General features: G+C 36.7%; 2 protein-coding genes across 2 annotated transcripts; one reads left to right on the forward strand and one right to left on the reverse strand.

The window, feature by feature from the left end:
* Positions 1-228: 228 nt before the first annotated feature.
* On the reverse strand, positions 229-3,624 carry eevs (2-epi-5-epi-valiolone synthase). The gene is made up of 5 exons (XM_043241997.1): positions 3,321-3,624; positions 1,944-2,577; positions 1,371-1,607; positions 822-1,074; positions 229-632 (listed from the first exon to the last, which is right to left on the reverse strand). Exons 1-5 carry the CDS (start codon positions 3,569-3,571, stop codon positions 547-549), a joined length of 1,461 nt encoding a protein of 486 aa, XP_043097932.1. The 5' UTR covers positions 3,572-3,624; the 3' UTR covers positions 229-546.
* A 1,570-nt stretch (positions 3,625-5,194) lies between these two features.
* Positions 5,195-18,812, forward strand: zgc:113054 (uncharacterized protein LOC541322 homolog). Its single transcript, XM_043241994.1, has 11 exons — positions 5,195-5,386; positions 6,378-6,567; positions 6,762-6,853; positions 7,399-7,631; positions 7,742-7,978; positions 8,063-8,140; positions 8,269-8,485; positions 9,375-9,583; positions 10,263-10,335; positions 15,599-15,716; positions 18,387-18,812. The coding sequence occupies exons 1-11, from the start codon at positions 5,371-5,373 to the stop codon at positions 18,580-18,582; spliced, it is 1,659 nt and encodes a 552-aa protein (XP_043097929.1). The 5' UTR covers positions 5,195-5,370; the 3' UTR covers positions 18,583-18,812.
* Positions 18,813-20,008: the final 1,196 nt, after the last annotated feature.

Here is a 20,008-nt window from a genome sequence, read left to right on the forward strand (position 1 = left end):
CTAGAAGCATTCACAGATTAATATCCAGTATGCCTGTGTTTGATTTTGAGCACTTCTGAAAACATAAAAACAAGAACATTCATTGAACACCAGACCAAACATAGTGTCATGTTTTCCACGCATATCTGTGGTATTTGTGATGGTTTTCACAAAACCCAAGATATTGTGATTCTTTCTCATCATAACAGAGACTTTGTTAAGAAGTAAATTGTTTATTATAAACTTGCATGCATTACATCCAACACATCAAGCAGACTTTTTAATCAATCAATGCATTATTAACCGAAATGTCCCTTTATCAAATAAGAAATGGTGGGAAAGAAACCCTCAAACAGAACTAAAGAAAAATCTTCACATCATCAAGTCTTGTATTCACGGCCATTTACAAAAATGGCAGTTATAGTCATGAGAAGCAATTGTTTTAAATGTAAAACACTTAAATGGCCATAATGTATAAAAATAAAAAGGAAACGGTCATAGATTAATACATGTGTATATACTGTTAAAGCTAAGAGGCTCCCCTATACGTAAACAATGGCTGAGGTCTCATTGAAGTGAACCAGTGCTCAGTTCATCACACCACTTCTCATACGCCCGGAACAGAGTGCCTTCATCAGTGTCGTTGAAGATTTCTAAGTGAGGAAGTTGAAAAAAATAGATTTACTTTTTCTAAATGATGTGACTTAACACTTTCCAAAATGTCTTAAAAACTTTTTCATGACCTTTTTCATGACATATGGTTTGTTGTATTTGATGCTTTATGTTTTCCACTCTTTATCAGACCTGGTTGACTGGTTAAACTTAAGATTCAAATATATTACCTGCTCTTCCGAGGCCTGTTGGTAAAGGCATTCTTACAAGCCCTCCAGAGTGCTGTAGTCTGTCATGCAGAGATTTCTGAACCAAAGCAAATGTGCAGTCTTGATGCCACACTGGTAGCTCCAATCCCAGCATGCAACAGACAATCCTGAACTTCTCCTGCTCTGTTAGCAACTCCATCTCACACGCCACATACACCATGTAGGCCATATCAATATTTACTGCCTCACCGTGGAGTAAAGCTGGTAAGACTTTCTAAAAATGACAAAAAAAAGGTAATTAAGTATTTCACATGTGGTTACTGCTGCATTTTGCACATACTCTATATCAAACCAAAACAGCCTCAGGAATTTGAACTTGGAGAAATGGCCTCCAATTCTATGAGCAGTTTTCAGACAGTCAGCATTCCTAAAATAATGTGTCTCACACAAGAAAATAATATTAAATGCCTTGAGGCGAAACAGATCAATCAAGAGTGAAAGACTGTAATTTTTTAACCCCACCCAGCCCTTTGGAAAAAGTAGAATATTCAGCTGATGAAGGTAAGATACCATCTCAAGTTCTGGGCTGATCAGGTGACCGAAGTCGACCAGTCTGTCAAGATCATCCTCCCATAGGTTTGGGGCCAATTCTTCTAACATAGTTTCTATAGCGACACGGGTAGAAACAGAAGCAGGGTCAATGCGGTCATCTTCTAGAACCATCCCAGATTGGAACTTGGAGTCTAAAAGGAATTGCCCCTGTGTTTCCAAAAGTTCAAACAGCCCTCTGTGCTTCATGAGAGCCATCTAGAACAATATAAACATAAATATTAAAACAATTATAATAAAAACCCCTAGCTCTTGACAAAATTAGGTGAGTTTGCATCTAGAGGCCTAATATTAATTTAACTCATTTGATGACGGTGAGTTTAAAAAAATATCTATAAGATCTTTCTATCACAGTTTTAAAGAATTTTTCAAATCATATATTCTGTATTCATTCTATTTTGTGAGAAAGTGTGATGTGCTAGAAAAAATCTGGCACTATTATCAGCACCCCAAAATGATTCTGAAATAAGTATTGGATTTCATTCAGCAAATATATGATGCAGTGTGGTGTTGTAGTAAAACTTTGTAATGTACCTTCAGCATTTCTGCGAGACCATTAGATATGTGTCTGCGAGGAACTGTCTGTATAAACGACCTGTCCAAGAAGGCAGCAACAGGTGCGATGTAGGTGCCTAGCTTATTCTTGCAATTTGCGAAATTCACGCCCGTCTTTGCTCCGACGCTAGCATCGATGTATGACAAAAGGGTGGTGGGAACGCGAATGTACGGAGTGCGCCTTCTGTAGAGGGAAGCTGCGAGACCCACGATGTCCAGGCAGACCCCACCTCCGATGGCGATGATTGGCTCGGTACGCCGGTCAATGCCAAACTGGTGGACCTCCTCCAGGATCTTCAGGGCCGTTTCTATGGACTTGTTCTCCTCGGTCGTGGGCAGTGGCAGGATCCGGTACAGGACGTGTCTAGCCTCGAGGTAGTCGGTGACCTGAGAACCATAGAGATCGTATACTACCTCATCCATGACTATGAAGCGTTTTAAGGGCTTGGTGCTGGACCGCGCAGCCTCAAGCTGCTGAGTGTCTCTGATGTGGCCCAAAAGCAGAGTGTCATTGCTGGGGTCAAGAAGGTTTTTGGTCTGAGTAACTGTATATGTGAAGGTGATGGGGGTGACCACTGTCCAGGTGGTGCCACTAGAGGAGGTGCTTTCGTAACTGCAACATATAAAGCTCGTAACTCATTTTGTAGCTTGTTTTTGATAACAAAAATATGTCAGATTAAATATTACAAAAACATAAGTGCTGCTAGGCTGACTGCAGTATTTCTGTTTTCAAATTAAAAAAAAAATATAAAGTCTTTGCTCTAATTTAATTTTAACGGTTTGGCTCAAAGTATTTTATATTTTTTAATAATTTCTTATATATTTCTAATATTTAAAATGCCCTATGGATGCATAGAAACACAAACCACTACAGCACTTTGCTGTAATACTGATACAACCTGCTTTGCATAAATGGATGATTGTTTTGGATATGTAAAGTGAGCTCATATTTGACTCCTCCTGTCTTACTGGAGGCTTAGTTTGAAGAAAAAAAGAAACAGCCCATGTATGAACTAAAACCGTATCTATTAGCAATAATAAAATGATACACGTTTTTGTAATTCCTCCACATATAAAGCTGTGAAATGCCAAAAGTAATTGAAATTAAAATGATTAAAAAAATGTTTTTAATAATAATAATAATAATAATAATAATAATAATAATAATGCAATTTAGGATCTGATGGCTTGCAAGTCCATATATTTAATGATTCAGCCTGACGTTAATACGATTAATTTATTTCATCGCTTCCATAAACACACTTCATTGATTCCATATAAAACACACCTGACCGCATATTTTTAGAAATAGAGTTTTCTATAAATGTCCCGCAAAACTTATTGATTTATACGCACATTTTGGCAGCTGACACTCGTCCTTTTATTCCTTGCTTCACGTTTTGCCCAGCTTTGCGTTTCCACGTCCCCTTCACCTGCACCAGGCTGAATACAGTCTCCTTATGTCTGTTGAGGTTTTCCATCGTCGAGTTCTCCAAAGATGGGTGGCGAGGAACAGCTGGCAGGCGGATTTCAGGTGCATTAGCTGTTAAAGTTTCCTCAGCTCTCTCCATATTTGTAGCGTCAATGAATAATGTCATGAGGCGCATCAGCGGGAAACTGGGAGGAGCTTGCGCCGAAAACTTATGAAAGTTTCTCCCTATCCAAAACCGCGCTGTCTCAGTTGCAACTTACACAACTCACATTCGCTATATGAACAGTTATATGATTATCACGCATGCGCAAAAACGCCCACGGGTTATGAAATGTTGCTAGAAGTTATATATAAGATCCAAATGATGGACAGGTGCTGTTATGTAAATGAAAAGTCAAAATAATGTATTTTCTCCCTCTTAAATTGATCACCACAGTGCACTGCGTTCAGGAATATGCAAGAATGTCAGAATGTGCTCCATTCCGAGAATATGTCAATATCAGTGTTTAAAGAAGGCGATGACTTTTATTTGATGATAGACTCAAAGATAATGCATTGATAGCAAAATAACCCCCCAAATAATCTCAGATATTGGAATTTTCTTTCATACACAAACAAATAAACGATTAGCCTTCGAATGAATACACCTAAATTAATATAATACAACTAAAACAAAATAAGATAAGAAAAAAAAGCATTGAAATCATCAGTGTAAAAAGAGAAGCAGGTTTTACAGGTTTGACAAGAAATCACGTGTAGCCTACACAAGCAAGGTTAATGCAAACCTCAGTTTTGACCATTGCTGCATGATAAAAAATGTAAAATGATTAATTATGGTTTTGGAACTGTTGTATGTTAGTAGCATTTTAAGTGCAGTTAGGACATTTTATGATTTTGAAGAGTAGATATATGTGTGATGGAATGTGATGGAGTTTACGAGAAGCCAGTCATATTAAAAAAAATTTTGGATACCGCATGGCAAGTACAACATACTTTGGAACTCTTTGGAACTTTAAAGTTTAAACTTTTTGATAGTTTTTTAAATTAATTTAATGTATTAAATTGATTACTTTTTGGGGTTACCAAAAATAAGGCGGACAAAAAACAAAAAGGAAAGGAAAAAAGTCAGTGATATTGCAATATAATTTTTTGCAATATAATTTTACACTTTCATTTTGCATGCTCCATGGTGAGCTACGCAACATATGTTGGATTTTTATTTATTTGGTGAGGGTTAGAGGCAAAATGTTAAATTGCTTTAATAATATTTAATCAAATTTATGACTTTAGATAAAAAAAAAAAAGGTCAGTGATATTGCAAAATAATTTGACTTTTTATCTGTGCATGCCCAATGTCAAGCTATCCAATATTTTGGAACTTTGGAATCACTGTCATATTTGCTTGTTTGTGTGTGTGTGTGTGTGTGTGTGTGTGTGTGTGTGTGTGTGTGTGTGTGTGTGTGTGTGTGTGTGTGTGTGTGTGTGTGTGTGTGAGGTTTCTTTAGTAATATTAATTAATATTTAAGACTTGAATAAAGTGAGCTATTATTAAACATTTCAAAAAAATATTAATTGTGCATTCAATAAAAATACAAAAAACATTAAAACATAAAATAAATAAACCGTCAAGTATAAATTACAAATTTAAAATAATAAAATTACTTAACTCACGAGTAAAAAAAAATACATAAATACATAAAACATATATTTTAAGTTAAAGTAAAATTTAGATTAATGTGAATTAATCTTTTAATACGACGCCACAGCGGCAGCCCACGGATGCGCGGTTACGTAGTCTGCGCGCGCACCCGTGAGAAAGCTGCAGACGGAACCTCACGCGCTGACCGAAAATTCATTACCTTGTGTAAGTTCGTGACGTGATCATTTGCATAACGCTTATGCTCGTGAGGCGGGCTCGTGAGACGGGGAACACGGCCGACACAGCCCTCCCAACTGTAGCTCCGAAGGGTCGCTATGCAGACGGCAAAAGGTAGGGACGTTTACGTGTTCCCGAACTTTTAACAGCTCGCTAAACGACAAGACAAACGGCACGTTCCAAAAGTCTGTCGGTTCCGTTTGACGCGGCGTAAGTGCGCCATGTGTAATACAGAGTCACTCTTACTTGAAATGTACACACAGACACGGAGCCAAAAATAACTCCAGTCAGGTTTAGTCTGTTACTAAACTCGGTCAGTGGTATCAAGTTGACATAGAGTATCAACATTTGGTGAGCGTGCAGCACAGCAGACGACAGAAACAATCAATGCTTTTACTGTTTATCTACAACTATCCTTCATGTGTCGCTTCGTCTTTATTTATGGAAACTTATTTAAGGGCAGGGAAACGGCGATCTGAAGGGGGTTGCTTTAGCTTTAGGTAACGCTTTATTTTAAGTACTTGCTATTATAATAACGATTATGCATAATTGCATGCAATAATCCAAAGCCAATCCCTAACCCCTAACCAAGTTCATGTAGTCAATTAATGTTACTAAATAAATAACTGCATTGCAACTGCACCTTAAAATAACGCGTAACCCAGCTTTATTTTTTAAATTCTGGAATAGCCTACATCTAAATTACAGTATATATTTTTTATAAAACAGCGACAACTAGGCTATTAAAATACACTGATGTTCAGTAACAGTTTATTAGATTTATAGTTATTAATAAAAAAGAAGGAAAACCTTATACAATAATATGGTTGATAAATAACGCAGCAGTTTGTATATTTTTTTTCACCTCCTGTTTCTTGGACACCTAGGGGCTCGTGAGGTGGGAGAAAAATGGCAAATTAAATGAAATGTTTTTAAGGTCCCCTGTCAAAAAGAATGGGAACCACTGTAGACTGCACCCTTTTTTATCTTGTAATGGTTGCAAGTAACATGAGCTTAAAAGGTTTTATGACCAATGGAATATGAACTGCTACCTATATGGAAATCAATCACATGCTACTAATTTACTAATCCTTCTTAATATTAGTTTCAGATACTCCTGTGGAGTTCGTTGTTGAGTACCTGCTGAAGGCTAAAGAGATCGCAGAGACCAATGCAAATGTTCCCGCTGAGCTGCGCGATAACCTTCAGAAGGCCCTGGACATTGCTTGTGGATTGGATGGTTACCTCGAACAAATGAGCAGTCAGGAAAGTGAACCGTTGGCTGAGTTGTATAGGTAACTATTTACCTGAAACTCTGTGTGGGTTGCAGATTAGAAGTTTTGTGAATGATGCGCCTTTGTGTAGGGTTTGTGCAGTGCAAGTTTAGTTTGACTGCCAGTCACATGCAATTATGCATCGTTGTAATGCTTTATGACATGCATGCATATGCAGTATATGCATCATAAATCTGCTTATTTATTTTCTGAAGGAAATCAGTCTCTCATGACTGGAATAAGGTACATGAGGATGGGAAAACTTTATTCAGACTTCCTGTTACGTGCATCACTGGACAGGTAGAAGGTATACATCTTTAAAATATAATAAAAAAGTCGTTTTTATTTATATTATTTTAATAGCAACATTTAATTATTTCCATAAATTAAGTTTGATGTCTTCATAGATACACAGTAACTCACAGTTGTGTTTCTAAAAATATACACTATTATATTATGAGGTCTGTTATTATGTTCTGAAGTCTGTTTAATATTTTTATACAGCAAGAATGCATCAAATTGGTTTAAAAACATAAGACAAACAATTATATGTCAAATAAATGGTGTTTTATTGACTATTCTATGCAATAAATAATCCTAAAAAAAGTATGTCACTATTTCCACAAAATTATTACTGTGATAATAAGAAATGTAACTTGAGCACCATATATTTATATTAATACCCGTATTAGAATGATTTCTGGAGGACCCCACATTGCATTCACAGAAATAAATTATGTTGTAAAAATATTAACATAGAAAAGAATCACTTCCTCACAGTTTTCATTGAAAAATCGAACCGACTCTAAACATTTAAACAGTATTTTGAGACTGGTGATTGTCATTCTGTAGGTCAGGTGTTGAAGATGCTGGTCCACATGAGCAAAGCCAAGAGGGTTTTAGAGATAGGAATGTTCACAGGATATGGAGCCTTGTCGATGGCGGAGGCCTTACCAGAGAATGGCCAACTTATTGCCTGCGAGCTCGAGCCTTACTTGAAAGACTTTGCACAGCCTATATTTGACACGTCGCCCCATGGTAAAAAGATAACCGTGAAGACTGGGCCTGCTATGGATACCCTAAAGGTGGGGGAAAACAAGTCCTGCCATCTTTCGAGCTGACACAGTAAATGTTTTCAGAAAGGAATTTTGATTATTTTGTTTAAAAAATGCTTTAAATGTGTGCTATTTTGCAGGAATTAGCTGCCACGGGAGAGCAGTTTGACATGGTTTTTATCGATGCAGACAAACATAACTACATCAACTATTACAAGTTCCTCCTGGACCATAACCTTCTGCGAATAGATGGTGTTATATGCGTAGACAACACGCTGTTTAAAGGGAGAGTTTACCTGAAGGACTCAGTAGATGATTTTGGAAAAGCCTTGCGAGACTTCAATCAGTTTGTCACAAATGATCCTCGAGTAGAGCAGGTGTGCACAATTTTTTTATAAAGCGTATGTTCTACAATCACCAGTTCTAGGTCTGAATTTGAGTGGTTTGATCCCTATTTATAGGTCATTATTCCTTTGAGAGATGGCCTCAGTATAATACGAAGAGTGCTCTACACACCTCAGGCAAACACACAGCTGAAGGTACGATATACTTAAAATATTTGTATAAAGTGTTAGTCACGAATAATTGCTTAGGTGTGTGTTGCACATTTATGCTAATCAACATAAAGCTGTTGATCAGATCACTGATGATGGTCTGTGCTTCATAGAGCACTGTGACCTATGATGAGGTTTTCCGAGGAGTCCAAGGGAAGCAAGTGCTGGATAGGTTACGTTTGGATGGAAAAGTGGCCTACGTAACCGGGGCCGGTCAGGGCATCGGCAGGGCCTTCGCTCATGCTCTCGGAGAGGCTGGAGCAAAAGTCGCCATCGTAGACATGGAAAAAGGAAAGGCAGAGAATGTGGCCCATGAGCTGACTTTGAAAGGTAAGTGGTACTTTCATGTTCTTGTATATAAAAACTATAAAAAATTTGAAATGCCATATGATGTATATGACTTCATACACAATTATTTTGTGTATTCAGTGTAATGCAATGTTTTCATGTGGTTATGTTTAAAAAAACACATTATGTATCACATACTGTACATTATTGCTCAAAAACTGCTCAAAACTTGCATTAGAATAGTAAGTAGGAAAAGGGCTGGGGATGGGTGGGTGTTGTGGGGTTGGGGGTGTGTACAGGTCATAACCAAAAAAATATACATTTTTGGTTTTGAGACTTTAGTCTTTGAACACATCTTCTTTATAATACTATATTAGTGTATTAATAATGCTGAAATGAGATTGATTTTAGGGGGTCCTATTAGGAGTAATAGGTATACTGAATTTGATAAATAATGGACAAAAAGTTTTATTGGCTATTAGCTATTTTTATATTTACATTTTCTATCAGGTTTATAATGCTTACACTACTTCATTTAACCAGCAGATGGTGCACTAGTATCATAATACCAAACTGAATGACACAGTAACCCAGCTGTGAATTTTGTGTGCACTGCAAAAAAAAATATATATATATTTTGGATTTTTGACTTATTTTCTTGTGTGTGTGTATATATACATACACACACGTGTATATATAATATATATATATATATATATATATATATATATATATATATATATATATATATATATATATATATATATATATGTGTGTGTGTGTGTGTGTGTGTATGTGTGTGTTTAAAATGAGGTCAAACCCCACATTTATGTCTTAATACAATGTGGTATTTATATGTTAATGCACATTTTGGACTTTGTCTATTATCATTTTTTCATATGTATGTTCATATGTTCACATGTCGTTTCAGGCATTTCCAGCATGGCTGTGTCCGCAGACATTAGCAAACCAGAGGACGTTCAGAAGATGATTGATGACATTGTTTCAAAATGGGGCACAATTCACATCGCTTGTAACAACGCTGGCATCAACAAGAACTCGGCTAGTGAGCACACCAGTCTAGAAGAATGGGACCAAACCTTTAATGTTAACCTCAGAGGGACTTTCATGTGTTGCCAGGTACCACTTCATTTATTTAGTTAGTTTGTCAACTCCATCTGAGATAAACCAGGCATTCCTAAAAAAAATTTTTTTTTCAATAATAATACGCCATGCATTTACAAATTATTTCATGTTGCCACCAGATAAGAGCCTGGTTCATATCCCCAAATAACATACAATAAACCAAGCAAATTGCCACTGAACCTGACAGCCCTGAATCACCATGCTTTTTGTTGTATGTAAAAGAGCATTTTTAACATTTTGTCACGTGGGTTGCTATTACTTGTATTTGCCAAAGTTTTGCAGATTCTAATTGCTTTTGTATATTAGCAACAACTTTTCCATTAGTTTCTGACATTTCCCGGGAGACGGAATAAAAGCTCTGATAGGGGAAAAGAGAGGTGTGAAGGAAAGTGATTTCATACCTACAGCATTAGAAGACATTAAATCCTGCCAGGCACCAAATAAATCAGAGTAAGCTGTTTTACACAAAACCGAGAGGTGATGGAGATGCCTTGCGCGCATTAAAATGAACGCCGGGAGTTTTTGACACTTTTTGTCTCTCTGCTCATCCAGGGATTGTTATTCCTCTCCCTGTAGACTGTAGACGTAGAAGTCTGATTAGTGAAGGTGTCAATACTGTGACGTTCCTCTGAAAGCACATTTGTCTCTTCTCTCCCTCAAATTACCGCCTCAGGCGGCCGGTCGTGTCATGCTGAAGCAAGGATACGGCAAGATAATCAACACAGCTTCCATGGCCAGTTTAATAGGTGAGTGATGATTTTTATGCCGCCATAAGCTGAGATATTACACTGTCTCTTCCCTCTGAATTTAATACTCTCATCAAACGTAAGGGTGGGGTTTTGGAAAGAGAAATACAGATAGAGAAAGAAAACTTGACTCTTTTATTTATTTATTTATTTTTTGGTGTAGAGTATAGATACATACACATGTGCCAGTAATAAATACTAATACAGTAGTTCGAAATCTAGGTTAAAATCATAGAACTCTTAGAAATGCCAGGTTGGTTTTATATGGTTTTGAAAAATATCAAAGAAACGTTTCAGTTTAAAAAGTGGTACCATGAAGTAAATTGTAATAACACTTTTCTTAATCATTGTAAACATGCACATTTTAAATGTGTGTGTGTGTATATATATATATATATATATATATATATATATAGCTCACACACACAAAGAGAAGTTTAATAAAGTAATAATATATCTTTTCCCCCTTAAGACATAATGATAAAAGTTATGTCAAACTACTTGATAAGGTTTTCTTTTCAAGTAATTTCATTCTTTTAATGAGGCTGTTTTATCATTATGATTTTACTGTTGTATCACCCTGACATTTTTTTTATAATACATCAAAACGAATATTAATATATTACAAAACATGCTCTTCACAGAATTGCCTTTGTAAGCAGGCTACTCTACATACCTTTTAACTGAAAGCTGCTAATTTGTAAATTGCAAACAAATCTAATATAGTGTGTCTGTGTGTGTATATGTGTACACAGCCATCTAATATTTACTGACCCTTTTATTGTTTGTTCAACTAGAGCCCATCAACTGTATTGCCCCTCACAAGCCTGTTTTTGCATCATTATAAACACGAAAACTGTGTAATGCTGTTGAAAGGCTGTAAATTGCAACTTGTGGTTCAGCCTCGTGTAAAGGGACTTCCTGGTATGCCGCCGGTCCTGGGTGCTCCGTCTTGAACTACGGTTTAAAAAAAAATCCATTTCATACTCGTTTTTATGCAGCACGCTATAAAGAAATGTTATTTGCTATGCAGTGTAGCACAATTCCTCCAACAGGTCCCTTGCTGTGCAACAGCAGCACTCCATCAACAGTGTAGTCAAGTAGCCAATAAACTTGTGTACCATATGGACGCTAGTCCCAACTGTGGGTGCAATCTGTAACACAGAAGCATGCTGCTACAGGAAGTGGAAAGAGAGAGAGAGAGAGAGAGAGAGAGAGAGAGAGAGAAGGAAGGGGGAGTAGAGGGCAAGGGAAAAAAGTGATCAATTACTCGCATTACATACAGTCCTTCAGGAATTTTCTTTATTGGCCTGGACATCTGTTATAATATTGTCATAATGTGTAATCAGATGGGGGCTGTTGTAGCCAAGTTGGGGAATACATCTTAAAAGTCCAATTAAAATGCACAGTGACACTGCCTCTGTCCATCTGGTGAGTAGCATTGTTTTCCTCTCTCGTTTTGTCTTTTACATTCCCTCCGATGTGGATTTTTTTTAAATGCATGTTGGTAAAATTTTAATTATTTGTGTGGATTTGTAGTTTCCTGCTCCGCAGCCCTTGGATATAACCTAAAATGGAAGATAGGTGGCATCGTGCATTTACACATGAAGTTATACCTGAACAGACTGGCTGTTAAAGTGCTAGTTGACCCAAAAATACAAATTCTGCCATCAAATACACATTCAAGTGTGACTGGTGGGCTGTTTCACTATAGCAGTAATTTTTTCACTGTAACGATTTATTTATATATCCCATATAGTTATACCTTATATAATTTCTTAATAAATTCTTGTCACCAGTGTCAATATCACAAAATATTAATACTAGCCTAAATCAAATAATATTAATAATGTTAAACAATAATAAAAACAAACTGACTAAAATCAGTGATTAAATAAGAATAAGAAACTAATTAAAAACGTATTACAGCAGGAATATGAGACTGCTGTCACTTTAAGAGCTACTTGGATCCAATAAACTGTTACAAGTGTTTATTTTTCTCAGCTGTTTTGCTTTAACTTAATAACTAAATTACTGTTTTTACAAAGGTACTTAACTGTTTAAAGCCTACAAAGCTGGAAAAATATCTCAAAGGCACCTCTCTGACAGCGCTCTAAGACTGATGTTTCACCATCTTGAATCAACTGATTTAAAAACACGTACAAACAATACGTTTTCGTGACCACGCAGCACAGCAATGTCTTGTGAGCATGTAAATAACCAGGTCTACCAGTATATCGCCCTCTCCTTCATGTATCATTTCTAACTCATTTGAGCCTCTTTTCTATGTGGAGCACAAATAGAAAAGATTAGAAGAACATTAATGCTGCATATTCTTTGAAAATGTCAGAAATCCAGTGACTCTTTTGGTATACCACGCACGGTATAAATAAACTCCTATGGGTTTGGCCAAACCTGATAGTGACTAAATGATGACACAATTGCCTTTTTTGGCGGGTGAACTATCCATTTAACCCTCATGGGCCTTGCATGAAAAAAAATCAGGCTCTGATGACATCACTTTGACCTGCAACATCTCTGAAATTTACAGATCAGAGCGGAGCCTTGTTTCTTTGCTCTTAAAATGCGAAATGAAAATCTGGATGGATTTTAAATGTGATTTAAGATATGTTTCACTTTCCTTTTTATCCTCTCCAGCCGGCTGCTCTTTAAAACTACAATACTCTTTAAAAAACATCAATGCCGCTGTGAGGCATACAGTAGAAAGGCCCGTTCTCTTGCCACATTTTCTGCTAGGATTAATACATGTTGGCTTTTTTGTGTTTTCCGATAAGATGGACCTTGAGGCTTAAAGCTTATTTGTAGGCAAAGAATGGCCTCTTTTTTTGAATCACCGCAGCATCCCTCGAAAACCAGGCCCAGCGCCATTGTCCGGTTAGCATTTCCCTTTTAAAACAAAAGAAGGGCTGGAGAGCGCGAACCTATCTCCACAGGACCGGCCGCTGCCTTCGCACAGCTGTGCCGTATTTATCATCTCGCTCCCAACCACGGCAATTTGGCAGTGAGATCACCGGGTGACGAGGTTAACTACTAAAGTTGCATGTAACTTGGAGCCTCCCTCGTGATGATTAATCAAGCCAGCCCCTTTTTCCCCGCATCGCATGCAGCGTCGAGCATCTGTGATGGTCAAGGCAAACAAATGGCGTTTTGCCTTTGTTCCTGAAGATGATGCACATCGAACATCCCAAGTAATTAATTTTACATCGCTTCATCTGCGGGGTCCCAAAAGCTAATGAAAGTGTTTTCATGTCACATTGGAGTTCAAGACCCTTTAGCTGAGTTATGAGGTGAATGAAGTAATCGGGCCTTGTATTAATCACATGTTTAGGTCATTATAGAGTATGAAATGGATTTCAATGTGTGTTTAAAAGTTGAAAAGTTGGTTTAATTCATTTAAATACATTGATGTAACATTTACAGCAGTTGCTTCAAAGTAGGTTCTAACATGTTTTACTCATAGCAGATGCACAGTTCTTCAGGGAAAATGCACAGAATGCACGCATCTTGCATATAGATGTGTATATAAAATGAATCTAGAATAGAAATGTCATCTACCTGTAAAGCCACCTGGAGGTGACTTAATATGAAGAAGCAGTTTTCTCCTGCGATACAATAAAACCTTTTCAAAAAGTTGCTTTTACAGTGATGGCAGTTAAAATTTTTGGATTCCTCTGAGGAGCTTTCAGTGGATAGTTCTTAAAAATACTATTTTTTTCTTAGTGTAAAGAATATTTTAATAATTCAAAGAACCTTTTGTTTTCTTTTTTTCAATGGAAAGGTTTCATGGATGTTAAAGGATTAGTTCTAATAAAAAATTTCCTAATAATTTACTCACCCCCATGTCATTCAAGATGTTTATGTATTTCTTTTTTGAGTTGGAAGAAATTAAGGTTTTGGATGAAAACGTTCCAGAATACAGTGAACTTTAATAGACTCCAAACAGTTGAAGGTCAAAATGACAGTTTCAGTGCAGCTTCAACAGGCTATAAACGATACCAGATGATGAATAAGGGTCTTATCTAGTGAAATAAAAAAAGTACTTTATAAACACAAAGGTCAAGCTGACATAGGTGGAAGTACTGGGTCAGTGTTTACAAATGGAGGAGTAATATATATATTCCTCATTAGCAAATGTTTCTATGGGCCGTGATACATAAGACAATCACCATATTGTTGCGCTCTGACTTGACATCATTCACCATGGTAATCAATGAATCTTCGAAAGATGCCACAGTCCTGCACAGAACGGCTCAACGGCTCTGTGCGAATCTATAGTATAGTGAATGACGTCAAGTTCACCGTTCCAGCATGGCAGCAGCATCTACCTGCCTGGAGTGGTCCAGTGGGGCATCTATATATGTCTATGTGTTTAAAAGTTGTTGAATGTTCAGTGACACATATTTAAATGTCTTTGTGTGAGTTTATTGTTTAAAATTTTTGTGTGTGCATCCGGGATGTTGTAATGTTAAAAAACCTAAAAGAAATTGTTTTTATATAAACTTTTTATAGACTCTTTAGAACTGCTTACATCAAGTGTGACCTTTTCACCATAATTACATATTACGGGCCAGACAAGCATTTGTGTTTATAAAGCAGATACATTATTATTACATTTTGTCTTTAAATGACCAATCGTTCTGCAAGATAGGACCCTTATTCATCGTCTGGTATCATTTATATTCCTTTGAAGCTGAACTGAAACTGTAATTTTGACCTTCAACCGTTTGGAGTGCATTGAAGTTCACTATTTCCAGGAATGTTTTCATGAAAAACCTTAATTTCTTTTCAGCTGAAGAAAGAAATACATAAACATCTTGGATGACATGGGAGTGAGTAAATTCAGGAAATTTTAATTTGAAAGTGAACTAATCTTTTAAAGGTTATTCAAGAAACCGTAGATGCCAATAAAGAACCTTAATCAGGGTTAGTCGGTTTGATATACACATGCTTCTGCTTCAGTAGAGTGTAACGGCAAGTTTTTGTTGTAAAAATCCTATTAATTTCCTCTGCATAGAAATCGATTTTTTGATGACAACATAACCCAAGAAGTCTTTATTAAGATCCCTATGGAAAAAAATTAATGGGGAAAAACTCCTCTGGACTCAAGGCCACTTAAAGTGCACCATCACAGTTGTTCAGTATAGGATGACAATTTGGGATAGCAGTCTTAAAAGGAATTGGAATTGAAAATTTATGATAAAAATGTACTTAAGTTTTAAATGTCCTGCTTCCTTCTCAATAGTACCACATCCACAGAAGCAACTGTCCTATAACACATCCAAAGCCGGGGTGGTAAAACTCACGCAAACCTTGGGAACAGAGTGGATCGACCGAGGTGTTCGAGTCAACTGCATCTCCCCGTAAGTGTGACAGACCATAGACTGTGCTGTGTGTGATAAGTTAACATTTCACTGGAATACATTTTCATTACCGCTAACATGATTATTTCCCACTTGGTGCAATCTTAAGCAGAGTGACATGCTCTGGCTCTTTCCAGTATTATGTTTTCGAATGTAACACATGAATCAATGCCAACTTTTTGTGCAAACAAAAAAAAGGCCTTTCTCTCTTCATATGTGCACTGCACCAATTAAGCAGAGAGGACTGTTTTGATATTTAAGTGGAAACTTAATTTGTTTTGACAGGGTCAAAATGCATTATTTTCCACAATGGGCCACACAATTGAGACTCAGTTACTAAATTACAGTGTGAAACAATGCAATCCCGCTTAATTGGATGACGTCTAGAGGGATGAGTAGAGCAAACAGTTTCTTTAATTGTTATATTCAATTAGGGATTCAAATTAGCCTCTTCAGCAGAAGTGTCAGCAAAACAATGGCAGCCTTGTTTGTATCTATTTGTCAGCGCAGTTCTTCTGAGGAAAGGAAGAAAAGAGCAAGAGGAAGCGTGCGCGTGTCGCTTGAAGCCGAGCATCCCCAAGCCCCCATGCTTCCCACAGCAAATCCGCAACACGCACACATGTGTTCTTTATTCATTTCTATATAGCGCCAGCTTGTTTTCTAATTTTAATTTGCAAGGAAGCAATTCTTTTCTCTCCGTCTAACCCACCCCTCCCTCAAACACAGGTCTCTCAATGGGCCCCTGATTTCTGTGAAGTGACGGTTGGTAAATATGCATACGGGCAAGGGGGACCACAATTAGCGCGTGTGAGGTTGACTGCCGCCTGATTTCATTGGCAACTTTAGCCGCGACAGTGATAAGCCGCATTATCTGCAAAATTGGCTGAGGGAAAACAGTAAGCCTTTGATTGCCAGGACGGGTTCCCAGATAAAGCAGCACTGAAGAGAAATATAATTGAGATTTAAATATGTTAACCAAAGGTGTCACATGCTACTTCAGCGCCTCTAATTTAGCTGCGGTGTCGGATTTGGTATCAAGTCGAATGGAATCTATTCGTAAATGGCGCGGAAGGCTGTTGGGGATTTGGGCTGTCAGTGAGTGTGTGAACAGACAGGCTGTATTTCCCATGCGGCTGCCCCGGCGTGAAAGTACATTTGTTCCAATTTGGAGTGCATTTCCTTTAGTTAGGGACTAAAACGCCACTCAAGTTTGAATGTAATTTCAAAATCACTGTTGATGTGGACAGTTGGTGATCCAGTTTACCACATGGAGCTCTTTTAGCGCTGCCTATAATATATGAAATATACTCATTTTATATTACAGAAAGGGCAATCGCTACAGCAGCCCAATTCATTTGACAAAAGAAAGAGGGCAAGAATTGTTTTTATTCTTTGGAAATTGATCGCATTGTGTGTATTCTGTACCAAATGGAACCAGACCTAAACGTGATTGTCGCCTTATTAAAGGAATAGTTCACCCCAAAATTAAAACTTCACCATAAAACTACACATTCATGACTCTCTTTTGCAAGCTTGGTAATGCATACATCGAGTCAAAGGTAAGCTAATAAAAAATTATACATTTTTTTTAGTTTAGTCTTTTAGTTTTTATTTTGTGAATTTTATTTCGTTTTTGTTTGTTTTTAATTAAAGTTTAGCAGAATTTACAGATCACTATACAATAGAAAGTATAGGTCTTCGCCAAAATGAAGCAGTCAGGCTTTTTCACTAAATAAATTTATATAAGTTGTGTTTCTATCCATTTATGTGTGTTGATTATATTTAAGATGAAATTAAATGTAGCCTAATTTGGTTATGATGGATGTATTTTTTTCTTATTTAACCATAATCATGATATTAAAAAAAACTGTTCTTGTAGCTTCAACATTACGGGTTGAACCACTGATTGCAGATGGACAATTTTGAGGAAATGACAAACCTTCTATTTTAGGGTGACGTTACCCTATAATGATTTTGTGGAATTGTGAGATGAATAGAAAGATATATATATATATATATATATATATATATATATATATATATATATATATATATATATATATATATATATATATATATATATAAATATATATATATATATATATAAATATATATATATATATATAAATATATATATATATATATATAAATATATATATATATATATAAATAAATATATATATATATATATATATATATATATATATATATATATATCAATTAAAGACCATTGGTGAAATTGGCCAATTGACCACTGGCTACTGATGCAGTACTTATGCAGTATCTGTATGGCTGACACTCAAAGTTGTAAATAAGGTAATGCAATAGATTGATTGATTTTATGAAAGATCACGAAAACAAAAATGCACAGTAAGAGCAGGAAGCGGGTTTTTTAGAAAGTAAACAGGGTCAGTTTTGATTTCATGTGGACTTGTGATGTTCAGTTTGGAGTGTGTCACTCACACTATCCATCCATCCATCAAAAGACACTGAACCAGTGTAAACACCATCAGAGCTGATCTGCTCAGTGCTGAGGTCCTTAAAGTATAGCCAACTTCATTTTATGTCACTGTGACTGCTATAACTGAAACAAGTGGCCCTGAAACAACACTGTCTCTCTGCCTCTCACGTCTGATCTGTCTCTGTCGGTCTCTCTCTCTTTTTCTACAGTGGTATTGTTGACACCCCTCTCATCCATTCAGAGAGTCTGGAGCCTCTAGTTCAGCGCTGGCTGTCAGATATCCCAGCCGGACGACTGGCTCAAGTGACAGACCTCCAAGCTGCAGTGGTATACTTGGCATCTGACGCCTCTGACTACATGACAGGGCATAACTTAGTCATAGAGGGTGGTCAGAGTCTGTGGTAGAGAAAGTTTGCCTTCCAGATTTGGTAATACACTCTCACCCAGTGTCCCTAAAGGATACCGAGTTGCTAACTTGATTTGAATGATGCAGTACACTACTGAAGATATGTACTGTACATTTTAAGTAATCAACGGGTCCACAAACTTTTTTTTTGTGAGTAGTGTCTCAATTGTAAGCGACTCTACTTGTGCACTTTGTATGAGGTTTTACAATAAACACTGCCTTCCACAAAGTTTTGGTTCTCCACGTTTTTCAGTACGTTTATTTGAGAGCAGAATGACATGCACTACTGTAAGGTTTATGCATAAAACAAACAAAAACGTCAATACGGTAATTTTGAACATTTTTAATTTCTTAATTTGAATGCAATGACAAGAAGATTTAATACATGGCGTCCTTTTGCTTTTTAAGTAAACGTGTCTTGATTTAAGAATGTTTTCATATTCATACTGGAAAATAAAACAAATGCCAAGCAAGAAAATGTACTGCAGCAAGTATTAAACTTCATAACTATTACTTTTTGAATGTACAATTTTTGAACACTGGTCAAATAAGAGCAGCACAACTCTTCTCCAAATGTAATCACTTCTGAATTTGGGCCATGATTTAGATGCACCATAAATAACGTTTACAGCGGATTTTCAATGCAGTACTTCCTGCTGTCACACTTGTTCAGGTCTGTCTACCCGTGCTCAACCTTGTGTATAATGCTAGCGGTCTCTTTTGCAATCAGCAGTCATGAATGATCCCGTAAGGGCCTCTCCCACAGCTATCTTAATTGCTCTCTGTTCTGTGTATATGCTGAAAAACAATACTTGAATGAAAAGGCCAGTGGAGAACTTGACCCCAGTCACTGCAATTATTCTAAAGGAGTGGCCAATTAGTTCCATTAGTAAAGCAATAGGATAGCAGGTATGCACATAAATGTCTATAATTTCATGCCATCAGCTCGGATACTTGGCCAGATATTTACATAATTAGTACTGTAAATGAGGAGATTGGTGTTGGAGAGCTTCATTGTTATGTTAGATCGGCGATTCTGCCACTGATCTGAAGCTCAGCATCATATTAGCTGTGAAGATATTCACTTTTAGGTCCAAGAATACAAAACATGCACGTGTGGATGTGTTTAAAGTCAGACATTTCACTAATCTGGGAACAATTAGTATTTAATGGCAAAGTTATATTAAAACAGATTTAAAAGCTTTAAAAATCAGCGAGACTTAGATAGATAATCAGAGATTAGATTAAAAGTGTGATTCAGTATCCGTCCACAAAGTGGAAGCATGGAGTCAGAAAGCTTCAGTTCACCATGCGCTGCTTTTTTTTTTTATCCCAGCGTGTATCACTGAAGAACTATCAAACTCATTTCCCATTGTCTACAATCTGCAGTTTATCTCCTTTTGGAAAGAAGATGATTGTTAAAAA

Source organism: Puntigrus tetrazona, chromosome 6 (assembly GCF_018831695.1).
Source record: "Puntigrus tetrazona isolate hp1 chromosome 6, ASM1883169v1, whole genome shotgun sequence".
NCBI lineage: Eukaryota > Metazoa > Chordata > Actinopteri > Cypriniformes > Cyprinidae > Puntigrus > Puntigrus tetrazona.

Excerpts from the sequence above, each read along its gene's own strand:
- eevs (XM_043241997.1), bottom strand. The coding sequence starts at position 3,571 with ATGCGCCTCATGACATTATTCATTGACGCTACAAATATGGAGAGAGCT. Across the intron at positions 1,608-1,943 it reads GTCTCGCAGAAATGCTGAAG|ATGGCTCTCATGAAGCACAG; the intron begins GTACATTACAAA and ends ATATTGTTCTAG. Across the intron at positions 633-821 it reads AACAGGCCTCGGAAGAGCAG|AAATCTTCAACGACACTGAT; the intron begins GTAATATATTTG and ends TTCCTCACTTAG.
- zgc:113054 (XM_043241994.1), top strand. Across the intron at positions 8,486-9,374 it reads CCATGAGCTGACTTTGAAAG|GCATTTCCAGCATGGCTGTG; the intron begins GTAAGTGGTACT and ends ATGTCGTTTCAG. Across the intron at positions 15,717-18,386 it reads CGAGTCAACTGCATCTCCCC|TGGTATTGTTGACACCCCTC; the intron begins GTAAGTGTGACA and ends CTTTTTCTACAG.